Raw genomic sequence first — 20,900 nt, 5'->3', positions numbered from 1 at the left:
AGCCATTTCTCTGTTGTGCTGTTGTTCTCTAGTTTTAGACTCCCAGAATGAACCCTTTATCATTTGCCTCACTGTCACCCTAGGTCTGTGGACCTTTTTCTTCTTCTAACCTATTCAGCCTGTATCTTTCTATTGATTTGATAAATTAAATTAGTGCCAATGTTTAAGCCAGAATTTCAAGCCTTCATCAGGGCTAAGAACAAAAAACAAGAAACAGAACAGCAACAAATAACTAACATTATAGATACAGGAATAGTGTTCAAAGACATGAATAGTCTTAAATATTATAAGAAGATAAAGGCTCTATGGGAAAAGTAATATTAAATTTAAGTTAAAGGAAAGAACAAACAAAAAACAAAGAACAAAAATTTAGTTGGTAAATATAAGTACAAAATGAAAATTATTTTAAAAAAATGACAAAAAAAAAAAGGGAAATAAAACGTTTATGTAGGTAAATTAGTATAAAATATTTAAGTAAATTAATAGGATTAAAGAAATAAAATATAAAGTCATATCCAAAAGGATAAAGAAATATGAATATTTTAATTTAATATTAAAGTTAGAAAGAAAATATATGTAATTAATGAAATATGTAAGTAGAATACTAGAATAAAGAAATAAAATATAAAGTTAAATAAGATAAAAGGAGTAATTAGTAAATATAATAACAACAATAGGTGGTGGACATAACTTAATAATGGGAGTAAGGAAGAAGTAATAAGAAAAGAGTAGAGAAGGAGAATGGGTTTAAAAAGAAATAAGGCGAGAAAGAAAAAAAATCTGTACCAACTTGTTCAAGATCAAAAAGCCATGTTAAGTGGGTGACATGTGCATCAATTTCTGAGTTAAAAAAACATTGGAACAGATGACGAAGCTACCAGAAAAGGTCAAGAATACGTTTTAAAGTTATATTACTTAGATGGATAAAAGTAATTTATCGATTGATTGTTTTCAATAAATTAAGGCTAAACACTACGAAAACTCTGGACATTATCATAGGTTACAATACCTTCTTTCAATCCAATACCATCCCATCCTATCTTAATCCTAAGGGTGCCTCTACACCTTTGCCAAACAATGGCTAATTCGTGCATGGGCTAGCGTGTGGATGGGTTATTTGGATATGCTGGTACAAGTTGGTCTGAATTTGCGACCGACTCATTGAGTGGCACAAATGGAAGGGGACTTGTACTGCATCCACCCGCTTGTTTTCAGTTTGCTATGTTTTAAAACTGCCAACAGATGAATGTTTGTGCTCTATGTGTTTTAATTAATTAAAGAATTTCCCCAACCTTTGGAGTTAATAATTAACTCTTGTTTCTAGCTGTTTATTTTTAAATGCTTTTGATTCAGTGTAATACAGATAATAAAAAAAGTCTACATACACCACAATATAAATTCATTTATGAAATAATGTACACTATTATGTATCAATTAAAGTTTATCTTTTAAATAAAAAACTGTAGAAGATTAAATCATGCATATAATATCGTTTATCCAATTTCTAGGACCTCCCCCTAAAATTGTTCTCTTGGGAAATAAGCGGCTAATTTCTAATCGAACTTCATTTTATGGAGAAATCACATGTTTTATCGCAAATGCGTCTAGCTTTATCATGAGTGCAACATGGCGAAGCATCAGAACAATAATGAAACTTGTTGATATGGCAAATAATATTCTCTCAATAGTTAGTACCATTCACATTCAGAAGGTTTCATCAGGTTTCCAAGAGATCGCCTTTCCCTGCTTTCGGTGAGCTAACTTATGTTTACTCAACCGGTTCACTTGTGAACTTATTAGTTATTAGTTGAGTTTATAGTCGCTATAATATGTTTTCTTCAGCCACTTATTGTGCATTATATTATACCATTTTATATTTTTCTTAACACTTTTCTATTTTATTTTCCTGTTTCCGAAAAATTATCAATTTTATTAATAGGTCGTAACTTAGAATAACGTTTAGAGGAAAGACTATGGATGTGAAATTTGTTTACATTTTTTGAAATGTACATAGCGGCTTGAAAGCCGATGGCTCTAACCTCTACCTCTCTCATTTTATAAATTATTTCACCACTTCAAAATCCAATCACTCCAACCGACCATCAATGTGGAAAACGGTTTTTACGAGTAACTTATGATAGTTGTGTATTTTTATTGAAAATGAAAATTATAATTATTACAACGTGCTATAAATCAGCAAGACAGAAAAATTGGTGCGTTGCACACGTCACTCAACTTTCACTTGAAATTAATTTATGCTTTTTTCAAAATAAGAATTTCATTATTATTCATGACGGCAATACCTCCACATAGTACATTTACATATATTGGTTAAATGAGTAAAAAACTGACTATTGTTTTAACAACAAAAGAAACACAAAAACTTTTATTTGACTCTTTCAATAAAAAAAGTACTAAGCATGCATCCTTCAATTGTGTTGGAAGAAATGTTTTGTCACTCAACATTTCTTGAGGGATTTATCCCCTCGTGATGAAAGGCTGAAAAGGATTTAGTCTCCTTGGGCGGCTGAGCATACTCAAATTATGAGGACGGTATACTGTGCCTAATTAAGTGAAGGTATAAATCCTTATAATATATAAGTTCTTCGTCAATGGATTTAGTAGGTTTGCTAAAATTTACTGTATTGATTGCAATGACACACTTAAGATATTTGGGGTCAGGGATGGATTAAATTTTGAGGCTTTCCTGTATAATCTGGGGAGGTAATGTAATAGATTCAATGTTTTAGAAAATCTTTTAAGGTCTTCTACTAGAAAATTTCTCATGACAGCCCGTCTGTTAATATTTTCCATTTATAAATCTCCAGAAGGGAATTCCATGAAATTCAAAGTAATAACAAGAAACACCACCTATTTTTCAGATGAATATATTGATGGTTATCATTACCATGCTGCAATAATTTTTTTGTTATAATTTCACGTTTTGGCTTGCAATTAAAGGCCATAATATGTAACATAAAAACTGTAGTTTTTAAATATTCACTTATTTAACTGGAGTGATAAAACTCTTGAACTTCAAATTCTCATCACCTCCATCGAATCTTTGTTAGTTCCTTAGCCGCCGACCATAGACGAAATGCCGAGTGTTTTCGAAAGCAGACGGATGCGACCAATATCAATCCAGACTTTTACGTTTTTAAAATATGACGAAAATTGAATTAATATATCAATATTTTTCAATTGAGGTATTTGAAATTATCAATAAACATCGTAAAATGATATCAAATTTCTCAGAGAAAAATAACACCTTGTTCAGCTATTTTTGAATGTGGTTCTCTCGTTCCACATTTTGGACCAGAAAATTAAGCATTTTTGAGAGTAATCCATATTCTAAATGTCTAAATAAAATCAATTAATGTGTAATAGAGATTTATTGCTAAGGTTTGAACCACCCTAACTGTTAATCACAACTATTCAGGGGAGACAAAAAAAAAGATAAGAAAATCACATGTTTGTCACATTAAGTTTTGTTTTTTGAATAGTTTAAATTAGCAAAAGGAGTGGGTAGCTCATTGGTAAGACACTGGGCTACTAACTCCAAGGACCCGGATTCGAATCCTACTATGGCAGATGATTATTTTCTATTTAACTGTAGCAATGAGTACCCTTTAATTGGGCATAAATTTGGCGGTCGAGCGTGATTCTGACCAAATCACCTCCTTGCACAACCGTTGGTATAGTCACAGTGCTTCCTTGCAAAGTACTGCTCGCCTAATCCTCATGGGTTGTGGTGGTACAAATTTAAGTACAATCGAGTATAAAAGATTAAGGACTAATTGATTTAGATAAAACGTTTTCGACTTTCGTCGTTTCACATTATGATCGACGATATATTGGTATATAATTAGGTATTTAAGTATACAAATATAAATCAGTTATGTAAAAATTTTGTATGTTGGAATGTTATTAAGTAAAATATTGCTTACTCCTAGAAAAATTCCGAAGTACAGATAAAAAAAAAAATTTATATCGGCATATTCAAGAGTCTAAATATGCAGTATCGTGAAATCTTTTAAATCATAAATTAGAAGATTATTCAAATTACACAAAATCTGGAATTTATGTTATAAATTCTAATGTCAAAGGAAAGGCAGGTGCAGTTGCGTCAGTAGAAATTTAAATCCACGCACATTTGGGTAAAGGCGGTAAATTTAACCGCCTATTCATTATCAATATTTAGTAATGTTTAAATTATTTAAAAAAGATATATACAATTGAAATAAACTTTGTGCATTTTCCCATTCTAAATGGCTTGGCAATAAATTTTCAATGAAGCCATTTCCATTTTCTTCATTGACCGTGTGGTATCTAATATCATAAAGCTCTCGATCCTACAAATGTCGGCTTTCTAAACTTTTGATATCTTTGACGTCTGACCGGTTTGTAGTACAGGATGGCAAATTGTTTGAAGTCCTCAGCTCTTTTAATTCAAAAAGCGTCAAATTTAACTTTTGTGAGTATCATTGTTGGTACTAAGAGTTATTTTTAGTATACAGATACACAGTCACTTATCTCTTAACTAATTTTAGCCTTTTTTAATTTGATCTATTTAAAATACTTTTGTTTAATAAATGTCAGTATTATGCTTTGTTGTTACTTATTTTATCGTTGATGAGTTTTTCCTTATTAATTAGAGGGTGTAGTTTGCGAAACTAATCTGAATCTCGCTCTTTAGCCTAGTGATTAACTAGTAAATAATTGGTATTGATCTAATAATTTAAAACTTTAGCTAAGTGTTTTAGGGTGGGTGGGGAACTGGTTTCTATTCCTTAGTTGTGAAATTATGAACTATTGCTGCAAGTTATGTAATCTAGCACCAATATGCAAAAGATCAAACAAAACGTTATTAATTCTTAGGCTCACCTGAAGTATACTCATTTCGATATGACGTTCGTTTTTCTTTGCCTTAAAATTTTCTTTAAAGTTGTAGATTTTGCTAGTTGATAGCTTTGGAGGTTGCCTGGGTTTACCTTTCATTAATATTCTTCATGTGTGCACTTTTTGTAATGTCAAGGATATTTTCCTGTTAATATTTTAGTCATTTTAATCAATAATTATTTTTACTTTATGCCTGTTAAACTTTGTAATTTTATAGATTTTTTTTTTAATTTGAAGATTAGGCATCTTTCATTATCCATCATCAAATATTTGTCTAACAGACTAACATTATTATGCTGAGAAATAGGAAACAATTTTTAGACTCATTATTACAATTGAGATAACTGGACATTTTTTTTTTTTTGCAGTTTTAATTTCCTACTCATTCCATCATCAATATAAATTTAAAATATTTTTCTAGATAACAGGCTTACTAAAGGTTTAGGGAATAATTAATTTGGATTTTTAAGGTTTGTATATAGTTCCATTTTTTGAACCTCATAGATAAAATATGTAACATTTCTGTTACAATTCATGGCATATTTCATTCATTGATTTTTTAACATTTTTTAATGATCTTTCTAATTTTTTAAATACTATCAATTTGATTAGCATACTTTTTAATTTATTTGAAATGGATTGCAGAGTTCATTTAGTAAATGTTTCCCCTCAGGTGTAATTGCTGTTATGCAACAAAAGTCTAGAAATTTTCTAATTATATTACTATGTAATTTAGGCCATTCATGATCAAGGTTAGAATTTTTTTCCCTTACCCTCCCAGTTTATGATCTACAGGTCAAATTTATACAAAGATTAAAAATTATAAATACTATGTATTTAATTTTTTTTTTAAATTGCATGGATATTAGTTTTATTAATTTTTTATTAAGATAGTTAGATTATTTTGAATATGCCAACTTTTATTTTCTTGTATTTAAAAAATATAATCTAATAATTTTGTAACTTATTGTATTTGACTTTCTTAAAATTAAATATGATAATTGGCATAAATGTTTACACAGTCAATATTTGCTGAAGTAAAATATTCAGAATTTTTCTAATTCTTTTTTTTTCATAGAGGATTGAATATTAATAAATGCAATTTAATATGATACAAATAATATAATGTTTTTGTTGTTCTGTCCCCAGAAATATGGCGTCCGTCCTACAATTTCATCTAGAAAACTGCATATCACTCCAAATCCCGGAGCAACTAAGTCTGGAGAGGTCAGTCACTTTTAGATGGATTTTAATTATCTCTTTCAATATTTAAGCAGCTGTATATGTTATGACCCAGTATGCTTATTGAAATAATATTTTTTCTTAGATTAGATTAAATTCAATATCAAATTATTGATAATTGACTAAAATCAATATTATTTATCTAGCGATAAATATTTAGTGTCTATAAACTATAAAAGAACTATAGTGACTATATTTTTCTTCTTATATTAAACCATCCAAAATCTTAAGCATCAATGCTCACATATTATATTTGCATTTGCAGATTTCAAGAGAATACCCCGTCATAGATCATACTTATGATGCCATAGTCGTTGGAGCTGGTGGCTCTGGACTTCGTGCAGCTTTTGGTTTAGTCGATGAGGGCTTTAAGACAGCTGTTATCACTAAGCTGTTTCCGACCAGATCTCACACGACTGCAGCCCAAGGTGGAATAAATGCTGCTTTGGGAAATATGGAAAGTGATGATTGGCGTTGGCATATGTAAGTTTGTGAAATAGCGAATTAAAAGAAATTAGTTCCTTTTTTTTTAAAGCTTTTAATAAGAGGGATCATTTTTGCCCTATAGCATTTATCAAATTAAATTAAGGTGGTCTTATTGTGCTCTCTGAGACCAGCAGAATATCTTTTGTTGATTTTTGTTTAAAAACGTCAACCTTTACCAATTAAGGAAAACAGAAAGTTTGTTAGTTTTTAATGTGTATCGATATTTTGCATTATAACTAAATTATACGTCATTTTTTAAGTTTATTTTGTGACAAATATTCCATTTTTGTTAATACTACCATTTTCTTTTTTATAATCAAAATATGGACTACATTCATGGTTAGTAGTATTTTCTTCTTTGATGGTCTAAACCACATGAAAATGATTGGCATCTTACATTTTTCCAATCAATATTTTCATTAACATAAAATGTTTTAAATTCTGTTAAGTTGGATATCAAACTAAATAGGAGTGGACAGAATGGTTGTTGATCACTGCTCATTAACATTTGTTCAAAATATTTTTGGAGCTATGTAATGAATGATAGATGTGATACTAATTGATTTATAGAAATTGTACGTTCTTAGGTATGATACTGTCAAAGGATCTGATTGGTTGGGAGACCAAGATGCTATCCATTATATGACGAAATATGCTGGACAAGCTGTTATTGAACTGGAAAATTATGGTAAGCATAGTATTCAATCTTGTTCGGTTTTTTAAATAGGTGGTTTCGATAAAAATTATTTATTTCCATGTTTCCCCTGCTGCTAGGAATGCCTTTTTCGAGAACAAAAGAAGGTAAAATTTATCAAAGAGCTTTCGGTGGCCAAAGCTACAATTATGGAAAGGGCGGCCAAGCACACAGAACTTGTGCTGTAGCTGATAGAACAGGACACTCACTTCTTCACACCCTTTATGGCCAGTCTTTGAGGTATCTTACAGTGCTCTTCTAATATTCACAAAAACCGATTTTATTGATAGAGTTAGTGTATTCATTAATAGTTTTTAAGCTTTAAATGGTGACTTTCAAAGATTAGGATTGCTTATCTCTAATCGGTACTATTATACTGTGGCTATTGTACAATAATAGGAAAAAATATATACTCTCCATGGTACTGCTGTTTAACTGACCTGCTTGTAATCATGCAAGCATATACTTTTCTATAAATGTTACCATATACAAAATTTTTCTGAGTCATATGCCTTTCAATCTGTCTGGATAGTGTCTCCAAATATTAGAATTTGTTATATAAAACAATGGCCTCCACATCTCAAAAACTACTGTGCTAAAAAAAAAAAAATTATTGGACCACTTATGTGATAAATGTATTATATTTTAATCTTGCATTTTACTAAATCCATTAATTCTCTAGATATAAGCAAAAAACTTATAAAGCAAATGGTTTTTACCACATCCATCTCCCCTTCATACTATTCCTGATTTGTACAAACCTGTGAAACTTTTTCACAAGTGATGTACTTTTATCACTAATTATATAAAAATGTAAAATAAAATAGGTCCCTGATTTATTTTTTTAACATTAGGATTAGGTATTTAATTTGACTGCACCATATTTGTCTCCTTCATATAATAGAACTTCATGGTTTTAAACAAAAAAAAAATTGTACAACCACTTTAATAGTAAATTTAGTGGACTTTGATTTTTTTAAGAAGAAATTTTTCATCAAACACCTAAGTGTTCGAGATTTAAACATAAAAACTGATGACGTTTTTATTTTTTGCACTTTCACAAAAAAATTTAGTTTTACTGAATTTCAAATGATTGAAATACACATGTAAACACTGTATATGTACCCAATCAGTAGATTCTTAAAATAATATTATGAAAGTGCAAATTTTAATTATATAAATGTTAAGGTGTTATTAATTAAATGAAAACCTGTAAAGTTGTAATAAAAAATTTTTGTCAGAAATCGAGATCTCAAAAGCAATGGCTGACCTTGTACCAATAAAATTCCTTGGTTATTGAATATTTATAGGTTTTACTTTGTGATTATAAGAATTGTTAAAAAAAGTTATTGTGTAGTATTATTGTATATAAGTTATTATGATTATTATTCATTTGTTTTAATTCTATGAGATTATATTACTTGTTTCCAGACGGTCCTTTATAAATTATTAGTTCTTTAGTCTTGATTTCAGTACTGATAAACTTAAAATGATCTATTTAATAACTTAACATTGTGATTTATCACTGTTCAGTTTTAACTATTTTCTTTTTACTTTATAGATATGATTGCAATTATTTCATTGAATACTTTGCTATGGATCTACTCATGGATGGTGACAAGTGCGTTGGAGTAATAGCTTTATGTCTTGAAGATGGTTCACTCCACAGATTCAGAGCCAAAAATACTGTAATTATTTCACGGTTTATAATTATGATTTTCAAATTATTTAAGAATTTTTCAATCTAGGAGGTATCGGTTCTGATGCTGTTGAATAGAGAAGCTGTAAAAAAAATGTTTTGTTTGTTGATATGGCTTATTAGTTGGCCTTCTTTGAGGTTATTTAACTAGAAATGAGTAGTATATGAAAAGATATGATAGAATGATATAGTGAAAATATATGAAAGAAATGTAAACAGAGTAAAAATAATACTTAGGAAATACAGGGCCTATATACATTATAATACTAAAAAGAATACATGAATTTAAATTACATGTTAATTTTGCATCTAATGGAAAGTGGTAATGGTAAGCAATGTGGTAATACCTGCTAAAAATGATTACAGAATGAATCTGAAATGGGATTCGAAATTTGCGTGTGGGCGGCCTGAATGTTTTTATTCTTTATTTAGTTATTTTAAAAAATCAAGTTCTCTTTCAGGGATGACAGGATCAATAGAAATCATTTTGGCTATATTTGATATAAGTAATAAAATTAGAATCTTATTAAAATTATTATTGTGGAACTTTTACTTGTAACACACGTTATAAAAAGGTTAAGGACCGATGACCTAGATTATAGACTTACTAGAAGTACACAAACCAGATAAAAAGAACCTAAACAACACTACTAATTACTAACTCATTTACTTGATAATCATCTCTTCTAAACACACAAATAAAACATTTGTAACTTAAGAGACCATTATAGACCTACCAAGCAGAAATTCAGGATTGAGCTAAACACATTTTTAGTATCTATATTTTAAACAGCACACACAAGCTATGATACATTTCAAACTTTATGACACGCAGTGAATTATATATATTGTTTGTTGAGCAATATATAAACATAAAATTCCACTTTTTTATCTGATGTTACTATCCATTAGTTCTATTTCTTTATTCTGTTAGCTAGAAACCCTAGACATCGCCTTAAACATTACTTAACCTGGGGCATGCTTTGTAACTAACTTTAAATTTAAGATCAAATTTGTTTATTTTAATTTAATACTTTGGAATCTTACAAATTAATTTTATCAGTTATTTGTAGTTGGGAAAGTTGTATGGAATTTAAGTTTAATTGCATTACCAGGTATTAGCTACTGGCGGTTATGGAAGAACTTACTTCTCATGTACCTCTGCCCATACCTGTACCGGTGATGGTGTAGCAATGGCCAACAGAGCAGGTCTTCAGTCTGAGGATTTGGAGTTTGTACAGTTCCATCCCACAGGTAAGCTGTCTGTCTGTCTTAATTGTGGCAATCGTATGGAAAAGGTAGTTTTGAAAAGAATTACAATAGAGACAAAAAATGGTTTTAAAAAAAATATATATTAAAAGGATTTAATTTTTGTTAGCATCCTCCCAATCCACGTATTTACTGTTTCTGCATTCCATTGCCCTTATTGCTGTCTTCTTCATGAACAAACAAAGATTTTATATTTTGTAACTTGCTATCTTTTCCTTGTGTGCTTCAATTAATGGGTTTTTTTTTTTTACATTTATTGTTTTGTGATTGATGATTAATTTTTGGTGTTAAAATTAAATTAAAAAAAAAAAACTTTATTTATTGATACATATTACAATCTGCCACACCATTGTGGGCAATAGGTAATAGTGATGAATGATCACATTCATACTAAAATAAAATAAAATAAGAATGAAAATGAATAAATAAATGAAAGGAAAAAAAAAGTACATAAAAATAAATAAAATCTCTTAAAATATATACAAAAAGGATAAAAGAAATGAACATAATCAAACTATGTGTATGAAAAAATAAATAAATAATAATAAAAATAAAATAATCTCTAGTCACATTTACACTCAATAAAATTTAAAAAAGTTATACAATAAGTAAATTGAAATGTTGTCTTCTTTATTCGCCAGTTTCAAATCTGCTTCGGAATTGTTTAGAATTTTATCAATTTATAACTTTTCTATCTTTTATTGGTTTACCTAGTAAAATTTTGAATTAATGTTGAACAAAAAGAAATTTGTCTTGGTAGTAAGATATTTTTGGTTTTAAATTTTTAAGTACTTTCTGGTCTTTTAATGGAACTACCTGTATCCCTTTAACAGTTTAAAATTTGTGAAACTATTTCTGCTTTCAGCATTTTTTTTTTTTAGTTTCAGATTCTGGAACAAAAGCTAATTTAAAAAATCAGTTGTATTGGTTTATAAAATTCAAAGAATTTTCTTATAATTACAGTCCTTATCTTATTTTTATTTATAATTTATTTTTTAGGAATTTACGGTGCTGGGTGCCTGATTACTGAAGGTTGTCGTGGTGAAGGAGGTTTCTTAGTTAATTCTCAGGGAGAAAGATTTATGGAGAGGTATGCTCCAGTTGCAAAAGATTTGGCTTCAAGGGATGTCGTTTCTCGAGCTATGACAATGGAAATCAGAGAGGGCAGGTAAATAATGAAAACTTCTGGCTTATATAACATTATACTTAGAATATTGGACTGTTGACATTGTTTTACTGACTCTTTTTTCTGCTAAAGATAGTTTATTAATTTTTTATTCGTGCATAAATTTTCTTTATTATAGGGGTGTAGGTCCTGATAAAGATCATGTATACCTTCAATTACACCACTTGCCACCAGAACAATTGGCCTCTCGTCTTCCTGGAATCTCAGAGTCCGCTATGATATTTGCTGGTGTCGACGTCACTAAGGAGCCTATTCCTGTAATCCCGACAGTACATTATAATATGGGCGGAACACCAACTAACTACAAAGGCCAGGTGATCATAGTCATTGAATATTTTAACTTAATTTCAATTGTTATCTGAAAATTTTTTTTATGCATTTTATTTGCTTACAGAACTTTGTTCTGTTGGTAGATTGCATTAAAGTAAGTGTTAAGTATAAAAATGGGAAGCTTTCGTCAGAACAATGTTTTTACCAATCGGCAAACTTTTTTTCTACTTACATTAACCTGGCTATGTTTCGGACACTTGGTGTTTAAGTTTTATCTGTTATTAATCCTCTAGTTCACACCAAGATATGTATAAGATGAAATATAAAACTTATTTATTATTTAGGCACTAATTAATAAATAAGTTTTCAATTATTTGTGTTTTTCACTGACCACACCCCCGACCAGCTTCTTTTCATAAATTTAAATTTTGTTGCTCCCAAGAATATAATGTGAAATAATTTAATTTAAAATTCCTGTTCGAATCAAATGTTTCTATTTTTCTCCTTTAGTACTCATTAAATTCTTAAATATTTAGTATTTATCCATTGTTCATTATTACTAACAATGAGAACTGTTATTTTTTTTTCCGACTAAACAAAATTAAAGGTAGTTTTATAGCAGGGCTGGCCAACTTTTCTGTATATAAGATCTAGTTTTTGTCTTATAAGTGTGTCGCGATTTACTTGTCATAGGCGTATGAAGGGGTGAAATGCATACTATGTTTATACACTGTGTTGCAGTATCAGGTGCATTCCCGTGAGGTATAGGCTCATGAAATAAATTTCCAGACCCAACTTTTGATAGCAGCATTCCATACATGCGTTACCTAAAAAATTTGATTTATCTACCTATGTAAAAAACAACAATAATTATTTAAAGGGCCAAAAACTCAAATCTAGGAGAATTAAAAGAACATAGGTAATAACTTATGATCCCTATAAAATATGTCTTATTGCTTGAAAATTTTGTCTTTTACAATCACTTCAAAGTCCATGGTACACGGAATTCCATTCCAGACATTGCAAGCAATCGACAATCAATCCAAATTGGCCTCGCGATCGACTTGTTGGTCACCCCTGGTAGAATAGGAAGATATTTAGATATGTCATTTAAACCCTGTCATACTATTTCAATGAGGGTCAGGCCTAGCTGATATTAAAGAATATTTAATTACTCATTGCCATACTGATTTTAATAAAAATTGTTTGAGCTGTTTTTGAGAAAATCTATATGGATTTTATAAAGTGGCACTTCTGGTCAATAAATTTTATCGAAAAAATGTCTTGTCACATCTGTTATATATCCGTCTCAAATATGAAATTTCGGTTTCGTATGACTTTTTGTTTTTGATGTAGGTCTACCACAAAAACTCAGACCATTTTGTGAGACTTGGTTATTTGGACTCAGGGAGACCTCAGAATGTCGAAAAAGAAAGACCTTTAATGAGTTAATATACAATTAAAATATTTCTTGTTGTTATATAACTTATATTGAAATCAATGACTACAGTAAATTTTAATTGATATTTTATTTATTTCTAATTACAGGTAATTGTTAACCGAAATGGTGCTGACAAAGTTATCGAAGGTCTCTATTGTTGTGGAGAAGCATCCTGTACGTCAGTTCACGGTGCCAACAGGCTAGGTGCTAATTCCCTTTTGGATTTAGTAGTTTTTGGAAGAGCATGTGCCAAAACAATTGCTGAAGAAAACAAACCTGGTGAATCACAGTCCGAGCTAAAATCGGTAATGTTTTATTTTTTTAAATATTATATTTTGATTCTATGTGGTTCTTTGGATATCTTGTTCTTCAGATTTTGACTCAGAAATGTGTTTTTTAGTAAGTCTCATCAAAAATGTCTTCGTCATAATCTATTACAAAAAACTGTTATTAAAAAAAAATTAAACGTACTTGACTGATTTAGGAATTCTATGCCTCTTATGAGGCATTGAGAACTATAGTAGACTATACCACATTTTTTGAAAATTGTGTTTAAAATCTCAAAGCATTGTATGTCACGCCATCTGTTTAAATGTAATAATTAATTTCCCGTGTTATAAATAATTTTATTAATTTTGGAATCATTAAGGAGATATATCCAGTTCAACATATTGTGCTAATGTCTTTGATCTCAAGTTGACAGTGGATCGAGCTGTTTATCTACTCTATCGTAGCTACCTGCTAACTGACATTTAAGGATTAACTTACAAGACTGGTCTAAAGTAGTTTAACAATAAATATATGTAAAGTTTGGCTACACTATGTTACAACATTTTGCGGTATTATAGCTATTTGTGATGTTTATCAGTATTAGCTATTTTGTTATTATTTTTTAAGTGTTTTCATTATTATTTGCTCTATTATTCCTCATTACCGAGTTCAATATAAATGTAATTTAATTCTTTTATATAGGTAATTATTATATTTTTATGTATATTTAGTATTGTTTGTATTGAATTTTATTAAACTCTTCTAAACATTATTTCTCAAAACCTCAGTTGGAGTCCACTTTGGTTCTCAACACCTCATATATTCTCAGGCATTAAATTCTCCAATGGTCAAATGCTTATTGTCTAGAATAACCCATTCTGTGATAACTAGTTGTCCTTTTTGCTGCAGTACCTAGTAACTCGAAAAAAATCATCACTATGATTTTAAATCATCAAAATTAAAAATCAACTCATCATTCTAGAGACCTCAACCATCGTTTTGTAGGATACCTATATAATTTTTCCTTAATTCAAGAAGTCTTTCAAAGTATCTCTAGAACGAAGCATTAATTTTAATTTTTATGGAGTTAAGAATTATTAAATGTTTAAAGACAAAATATAAAACTTTAAGAGTATATAGAAAATATTTCTCATCATTTAAATCAAATCTTATTTTTTATTGCTTAGAACCATGGTGAAGAATCTGTATCTAATTTGGACTCCCTACGCTTTGCTGATGGTGAATTGAACACTGCACAAATTCGACTGACGATGCAGAAGGCTATGCAAAAGGATGCTGCTGTATTCAGAACAGCAGAAACTTTAAAAGAAGGTGTTCAACAGATGAAAGAAATTTATAAAATGATGGATGATATCAAGGTAAATAAAAAAATTATGCATATATTTTTTTAGTAATAAAAATGTTTGATTATCTCTGTATTGTAGTGATAAACTAAATATTATCCATAAATTATGGAAGTTGATTAAGACTAACTAGGTCAGAATAAATAGGTGGATTGTTTCAGATGTGATGAGTGGTTAAAATGTTGTCAATTAAAAATTATTGAATAAATCAACAAAATTAACCTTTTATTATATTTAACAGAATAAGAAAATGAAGTTTTTTTGAAATGGGCAACTTTGGTTTTTAGTTAATTAAATGTCTTGATTTGAATTATGCTGCTGATTCATAAAGTTCCTTCAAGATATTTCTAGAACAAAGCATCAATTTTTTTTTTTTCACAAATGAGGTATCACAGCTTAAGCGATAAGATTGATGTTTATGAGGGAATGAAGATATATATTAATAACTATTTAGAAGAGGAACCTCATTAGTACAAAATTTGTTTTATGATATTTAATAATAATTTCAGTGTTTTGTATTTTAATTACTTTATGCCGGCAGACCTACGACAGAAGCATGATTTGGAATTCAGATCTCGTCGAAACATTAGAACTGCAAAACTTGATGATATGTGCAATGCAGACAATAGTAGCTGCTGAAAACCGAAAGGAATCTCGTGGTGCTCATGCTAGGGAAGACTTTAAGGTTAGTTTAAATTTATTAATGTTTTATTATTGAATATTTATGTAGTAATTTTTATAATGTAACTTATATAATGCTAGTATATAATGCTTAATGCATAAGACATATTATATGCATTTATTTCATTCAAGTTTATTTTTTTTTCTACTTTTCTGTTTTTGCCAATTCGGGATGAATAATTCATAATTAATTATCAATCATATCCTTTGTACTACTTTCTTATTTTTTTTACTTTCTACTTTTCTTATTTTTTCTAACAGTCTTGTCTTAATTTATTTCTCATTATAGTTAAAAATGATGAGGAAATAGTTGGCCGTAGATAACACATATGAGGAGAAGATGGATGGGGTGCGGTCAGTAAATAACTCAAATAATTAGAGAGAACTTATTTAATAGTATTAATGTTTCAGCCAGAGTTTCTAGCCTTCATCAGGGCTAGAAGATCGGAAATCTGAATATTTCCGAAGAAATATTCGGATATATAATATTTTGTAAATCTGAAAGATTTACAATCTTCTGCTAATAGCTCTGATAAACTCTGGCCGAAACGGCACTATTAGATAATTTCTCTCAACCTATTTGTGTTATTTACGGAGAGCGCCCCAACCATCTTCTCCTCATATATAGTTAAAAATATGATTTACTAGTACTTGCTGTGGCCAGATTATAAGACAAAGAGTGGGCTGGCTGTGATAATGCAGGATTTGCCACTTAACATCTAGCTTGGTTTCAGTTGCTTTAGCCTCCTTGATGGTCTTCATAATTAGGCTGAAACGTTGATTAAAATAACATTTTTGGAAGAAGATAGTTGATCGTATAAAGTAGATTGTAGGAAGATAGTCCTGGTGGCAGTCATAGTAAGAAAAACTATTTAATGTTGACCAAGGTCTCGCCACACTTAAAAAAAATGCAGACAATTTTTTTTTTAACATCTTGTATTAGACAAGATATTAGATGATTCTGTCAGTTTACTTTTATAAATATATATTATAAAAAATCTGATCCGGCCTAACTTTACTGTCTTCAACCTTTTGCATCAGGATCAGATATATTCCTTTCCGTTCTCTGTTATTATTATTTCCTTTTTACTTGTTATTATATTTCCTTTTTACTTGTTATTATATTTGCCACATTTACTTCGCCTATCTGTTTACCATTTACACCTACCTTTTCACCATATTTGTTACTACTTCTAATAAATTGTTTTACAATTTATTACTCCAGTTCATTATTTACGATTCTATCACACTTGACATTTATTAATAATTAGTTTTCTATTCACCTATATTCATACTTCCTTAATTAAGCTTTTATTTTTTTTTTAAAAAGAAAAAAAATTCTATAATTTCTTACTTTTTTTTATATGTATTCTAATCTTCTGTCACTTCTTAAAATATATCTTGTTTTCATGTAGCCCTGACGAAGCCCTGCGAAGTGAAGTGAAACGTTAGTTAACATTAAATAGTTTTTTTTCTACCATTTTGTACCTTTATTGACCACCACCTAGACTATCTTCTTATACAAAAAATAATACTTTAACTCAGTTAAAGGTTCCCTTCCAAGATATTAATTTGATTGATAATTTTTGCAGAATTTAGTTAAGAATTTGAGCAGAGATGAATCTAGGGTTGTAATGGATGCTATAAGACGCTCCTTAGATTACCATGCCTTACAGTTGTTACACAGCCCAGTCAGCAAAGTGTTTTTATAAATAATTATTTGTTTTTTGGGGCGCTGTCTCCAAATTTCAGGTTTGCCACTTGTCCAGCCAGTGAAATTTTGATATCCCGGACAGTTAACAGGATTTTTTTTTATTTTACAAACAATGGAAAAGTTGTCTTTCTTTAGCGCTTTCTGACGGTATCTCAGATTGTCCAAAAATGAAAAATAACACACTTATTTTGTAGGAAATGTTTTCTGCTTTAGTTTATTATAGAATTTTAATCTTGGAGGAATGCTTATTTTTCTTGTTATAAGGGATAAACTGTAGAGAAAAAATTCCAAAATTTTGACTTTTTTTGTCTTTTATAATAGGTAAATCAATAGATGTAAAATCATTTTTAAAAATCAACGCATCATAAAAATGGACTGGTGACCAAATTTGTCTAGAATATTTTTTAAAGTCTTTTTGCAAGTCCAGATTGAACTGCACCTGCACTTTTATAGTGCTCTTCATTTCCGCACTAAAATATTTACCCATACTTGACTCAGTTCCATTAAAGGTAGCATGAGTTAATTTGCTGCTACAAATTGCTATGAACATGTTGTAACATTGTACACTTGATGGTTGGAGGCATCGTGTGGCCTATTACGCTCTGCCATCGTCTAGATTCGTCTTTCGACACATTAAATTCAAGATTAAGGAAAAATTTCATAGCATCCTGTAGTAGGCGCTTTATTCTATGAGCGTGTTTTTCACAAAATATATGTTTTCCATTTTAACATAAAAATTTCATTTTGGTTATTTGTTAAGGTTTGGTCATGTACCTGTTTTCAGCCAAGTTATTGATGTTTGAAATTACTGCAGCAGCAAATGTTGCTTATTTAGTATCAATAGCATTATAGTTTTAGATGAACTTACAGGTAGATTCCATTAGGATAGGATAGTTTATTGGAATGAAGTACTGTGAAGAAGTGTATAACTTACAGTGTGAAATATTAATGTTTAACTGCTTTAATTTGTAGAAGGGAAAACTTTCTCTCCTTTAGGAAACTTTTGTTTTATCCTCCCACTTAATCCCAATATTAGTTTTTCGTGATTTTTTTTGTCTCTAAATTTAACTCATAACTTGAATTATAATTGAATAACTCAAAGTTGAATTTAATTTAAAGAATACTAAAGTATTTGTTTATTTCTTTCAATTAATTATATTTTTTATATATCCATGTACTAATAGTTTTCAGGGAAAATAACCTGAAAAATATTAATGTTTGTTTTATTTTTTATTTATAGGCAAGAGTAGATGAGTACGATTACACGAAGCCACTCGCAGGGCAGAAGAAGAAACCAATTGAGGAACACTGGCGTAAACATACCTTAACAGAAATCGATACTAAAACTGGAGAAGTAAGTTGGATATTTTTAAATAATATTATTAAACTACTTATCAGTATACCTAATGACTATTGGCAATTACGTCCTAATTATTTTTCTGATAAATATAGATGTAGAACGTATTACCTATACAAGGGATATATGCCTTTATTATATCTACTTATACAAATGGGTCCCGGGTCACTGCAGCATTCCTTGTAACAAGCATGCTGATGGCTAGCAAAGTATGGCTCCGAGATCATTCCTATCACCCAGCGTCTGTGTGTGGCATTAGTCTAAGCCACACAAAAAGTAATTTAAAGGCAGCTAATGGCTTACAAGTCAAACTTTATTGGCTTAATAAAAGGCAGCAACAATCTAAGCTGTTTCTGGACGAACCCTGTAAGGACTTGCTTCAGCTTGACTGGAGTGCTCTAAGGAAAATATGAGGGATGTACACAGATCACTGTAGGCTTAATAAACATATGTTTAACCTCAAGCTTATGGGATCAATTTTGTGCAGATTCTGTAATACTGAGGATGAAACGGCATGCCAAGTCATTTTTTAGACCGATTTGCAGGGACAAGGTTCATACTGTTTGTTGTGGATCGCGTCATGGATTCCTAGCAATTTTAATTGATAAATCTATCAACCATACTTAGATTCATAGGATCTACGCATCTCAAGCTTTAATAAGCTTGTTATAATGTGGTGTTTCTGATTCCGCAATGTTGTAATGTGGCTGGCGCACAATAGGCTTTATAGGCCACAATGCTTTTAGGAAAAAAAAAATATATGTATATACTCAGAAATGTAAAAATTTTAACTAACAAAAAAATTGAAAACAGTATGCCTTAAATAATCACCAATACATATTTCGGGACTTGCTCCTAATTTCTTGTCTATTGGGTTTCCATTTTTCAAAACCAAAACCAATCACTTGAGAAATTACTCCATTCAAAACCTTTAATATAGCTTTTTTCTATCTATAGTGTACACTTCAATTCCATACTCATAACAATTTATATATTAAAAAAATAATTGGTATAACATGGTCTAAATGGTTTTTCCTCATAGTTTCATAGTTTGAATGATATTTGTTAATTGATAATTGGTGTTTAACAATTTAATTCCATGAAAGGATTGTATATTTGTAGATGCCTTTTAGCAATTATGTTTGTTAGTCATTCAGAAATGATAAGTACGATTATATTGTTTAATTTATTTTATTTTTTACATAATTTAAACTGTCTACAGTATAATATATTTTATATTGCAGGTGACTATCTCCTATAGGCCAGTTATTGATGAAACTTTAGATGCTGCAGAGTGCCCCACCGTTCCTCCAGCTATAAGATCTTACTAATATTTGTTTGGAAACACCAAAAAAATAAAAATAAAAAAGTATTTATTTAATATTTGTAAGAAACGAAAAAATAAACGTGCTGTAATTTATAATATTACTTTCCACCATCACTTTTTAAAGGGGCCTATACATTGTAGATAATAATGCCAATCTTTTATTTCATATTTTATGGAAGGTAATAATATAACTGAATGCTTTGATGAGCTATGTCAAATTTAGTCAGTAATAAACTTTGATGATGTACCTGCTGAACAAAACCACCAAGTTAGGCTGCTGGTTTGGCCCTGAGAACTAAAGGAGGACAACGCTGGAACAAGAAAGGACGTTACCTGCTTCGAACACATTCATCTGCACAAAGCGGTTGTCTTTATTAACTTTTATTTTGTTATGATCTCTGCTGTTGAAAATTTTGAGGTAATCATTACTTCAATCCTGTAGTATATTATTTAATGTTGTAAACATGAATAAGTTATTTTGTTTTGTAAATTAAATTATTTTAAGTACTTATTTTGTTCTTTTGTTATACTGATTATCATCCCATCCTCATAGTTTTTCTTCCTTAGCTATCTTAGAAAAAGGTAATATAGCATTAATTGATATATAATTTCAATTTGAATATTTTAAGATCTTTAAGTTAAAAAAAAAGATAAAAGGGGGATAAAGATGTTTCTTAATATCCTTATATTTTAATCCATGTAACTGTTGAATTTGGGGATTCCAACTTATAATTTATCTTTTCTTCCATGAAAAACTTAATCTTGCCATTTGAACAACATTTATATCTTTTCAAAATATTATTAAATTAAATACACACATAAGCATGATCAAAATATACTAACATTTAACTACATGTAAATACAGCTTGTCACAAAATATGGAAAAAATGAAGGTTTGGAATTAAAAAATGATAGTTTAACTAACTGCCTAAAGATAGCAGCACAAATCAATAAACGTAAAATTTTTTAGTTCAAATAAGCACCACGAGATAGCAGCACCA

General features: G+C 29.7%; 1 protein-coding gene across 1 annotated transcript; it reads left to right on the top strand.

Annotated features, from left to right (window-relative positions):
- The first annotated feature begins 4,316 nt into the window (after positions 1–4,316).
- On the top strand, positions 4,317–20,079 carry LOC106682162 (succinate dehydrogenase, subunit A (flavoprotein)). Its single transcript, XM_014422873.2, has 14 exons — positions 4,317–4,474; positions 6,049–6,126; positions 6,407–6,624; positions 7,215–7,315; positions 7,402–7,561; positions 8,883–9,009; positions 10,136–10,274; positions 11,289–11,457; positions 11,594–11,789; positions 13,294–13,491; positions 14,644–14,835; positions 15,362–15,505; positions 18,456–18,569; positions 19,817–20,079. The coding sequence occupies exons 1-14, from the start codon at positions 4,415–4,417 to the stop codon at positions 19,901–19,903; spliced, it is 1,983 nt and encodes a 660-aa protein (XP_014278359.1). The 5' UTR covers positions 4,317–4,414; the 3' UTR covers positions 19,904–20,079.
- The last annotated feature ends 821 nt before the right edge of the window (positions 20,080–20,900 follow it).

Source organism: Halyomorpha halys, unplaced genomic scaffold (assembly GCF_000696795.3).
Source record: "Halyomorpha halys isolate HHAL.00 unplaced genomic scaffold, Hhal_1.1 Scaffold392.1, whole genome shotgun sequence".
Lineage (NCBI taxonomy): Eukaryota > Metazoa > Arthropoda > Insecta > Hemiptera > Pentatomidae > Halyomorpha > Halyomorpha halys.
Note: the sequence above shows the minus strand (reverse complement) of the source record. Positions and strands in the feature narration are given on the sequence as shown.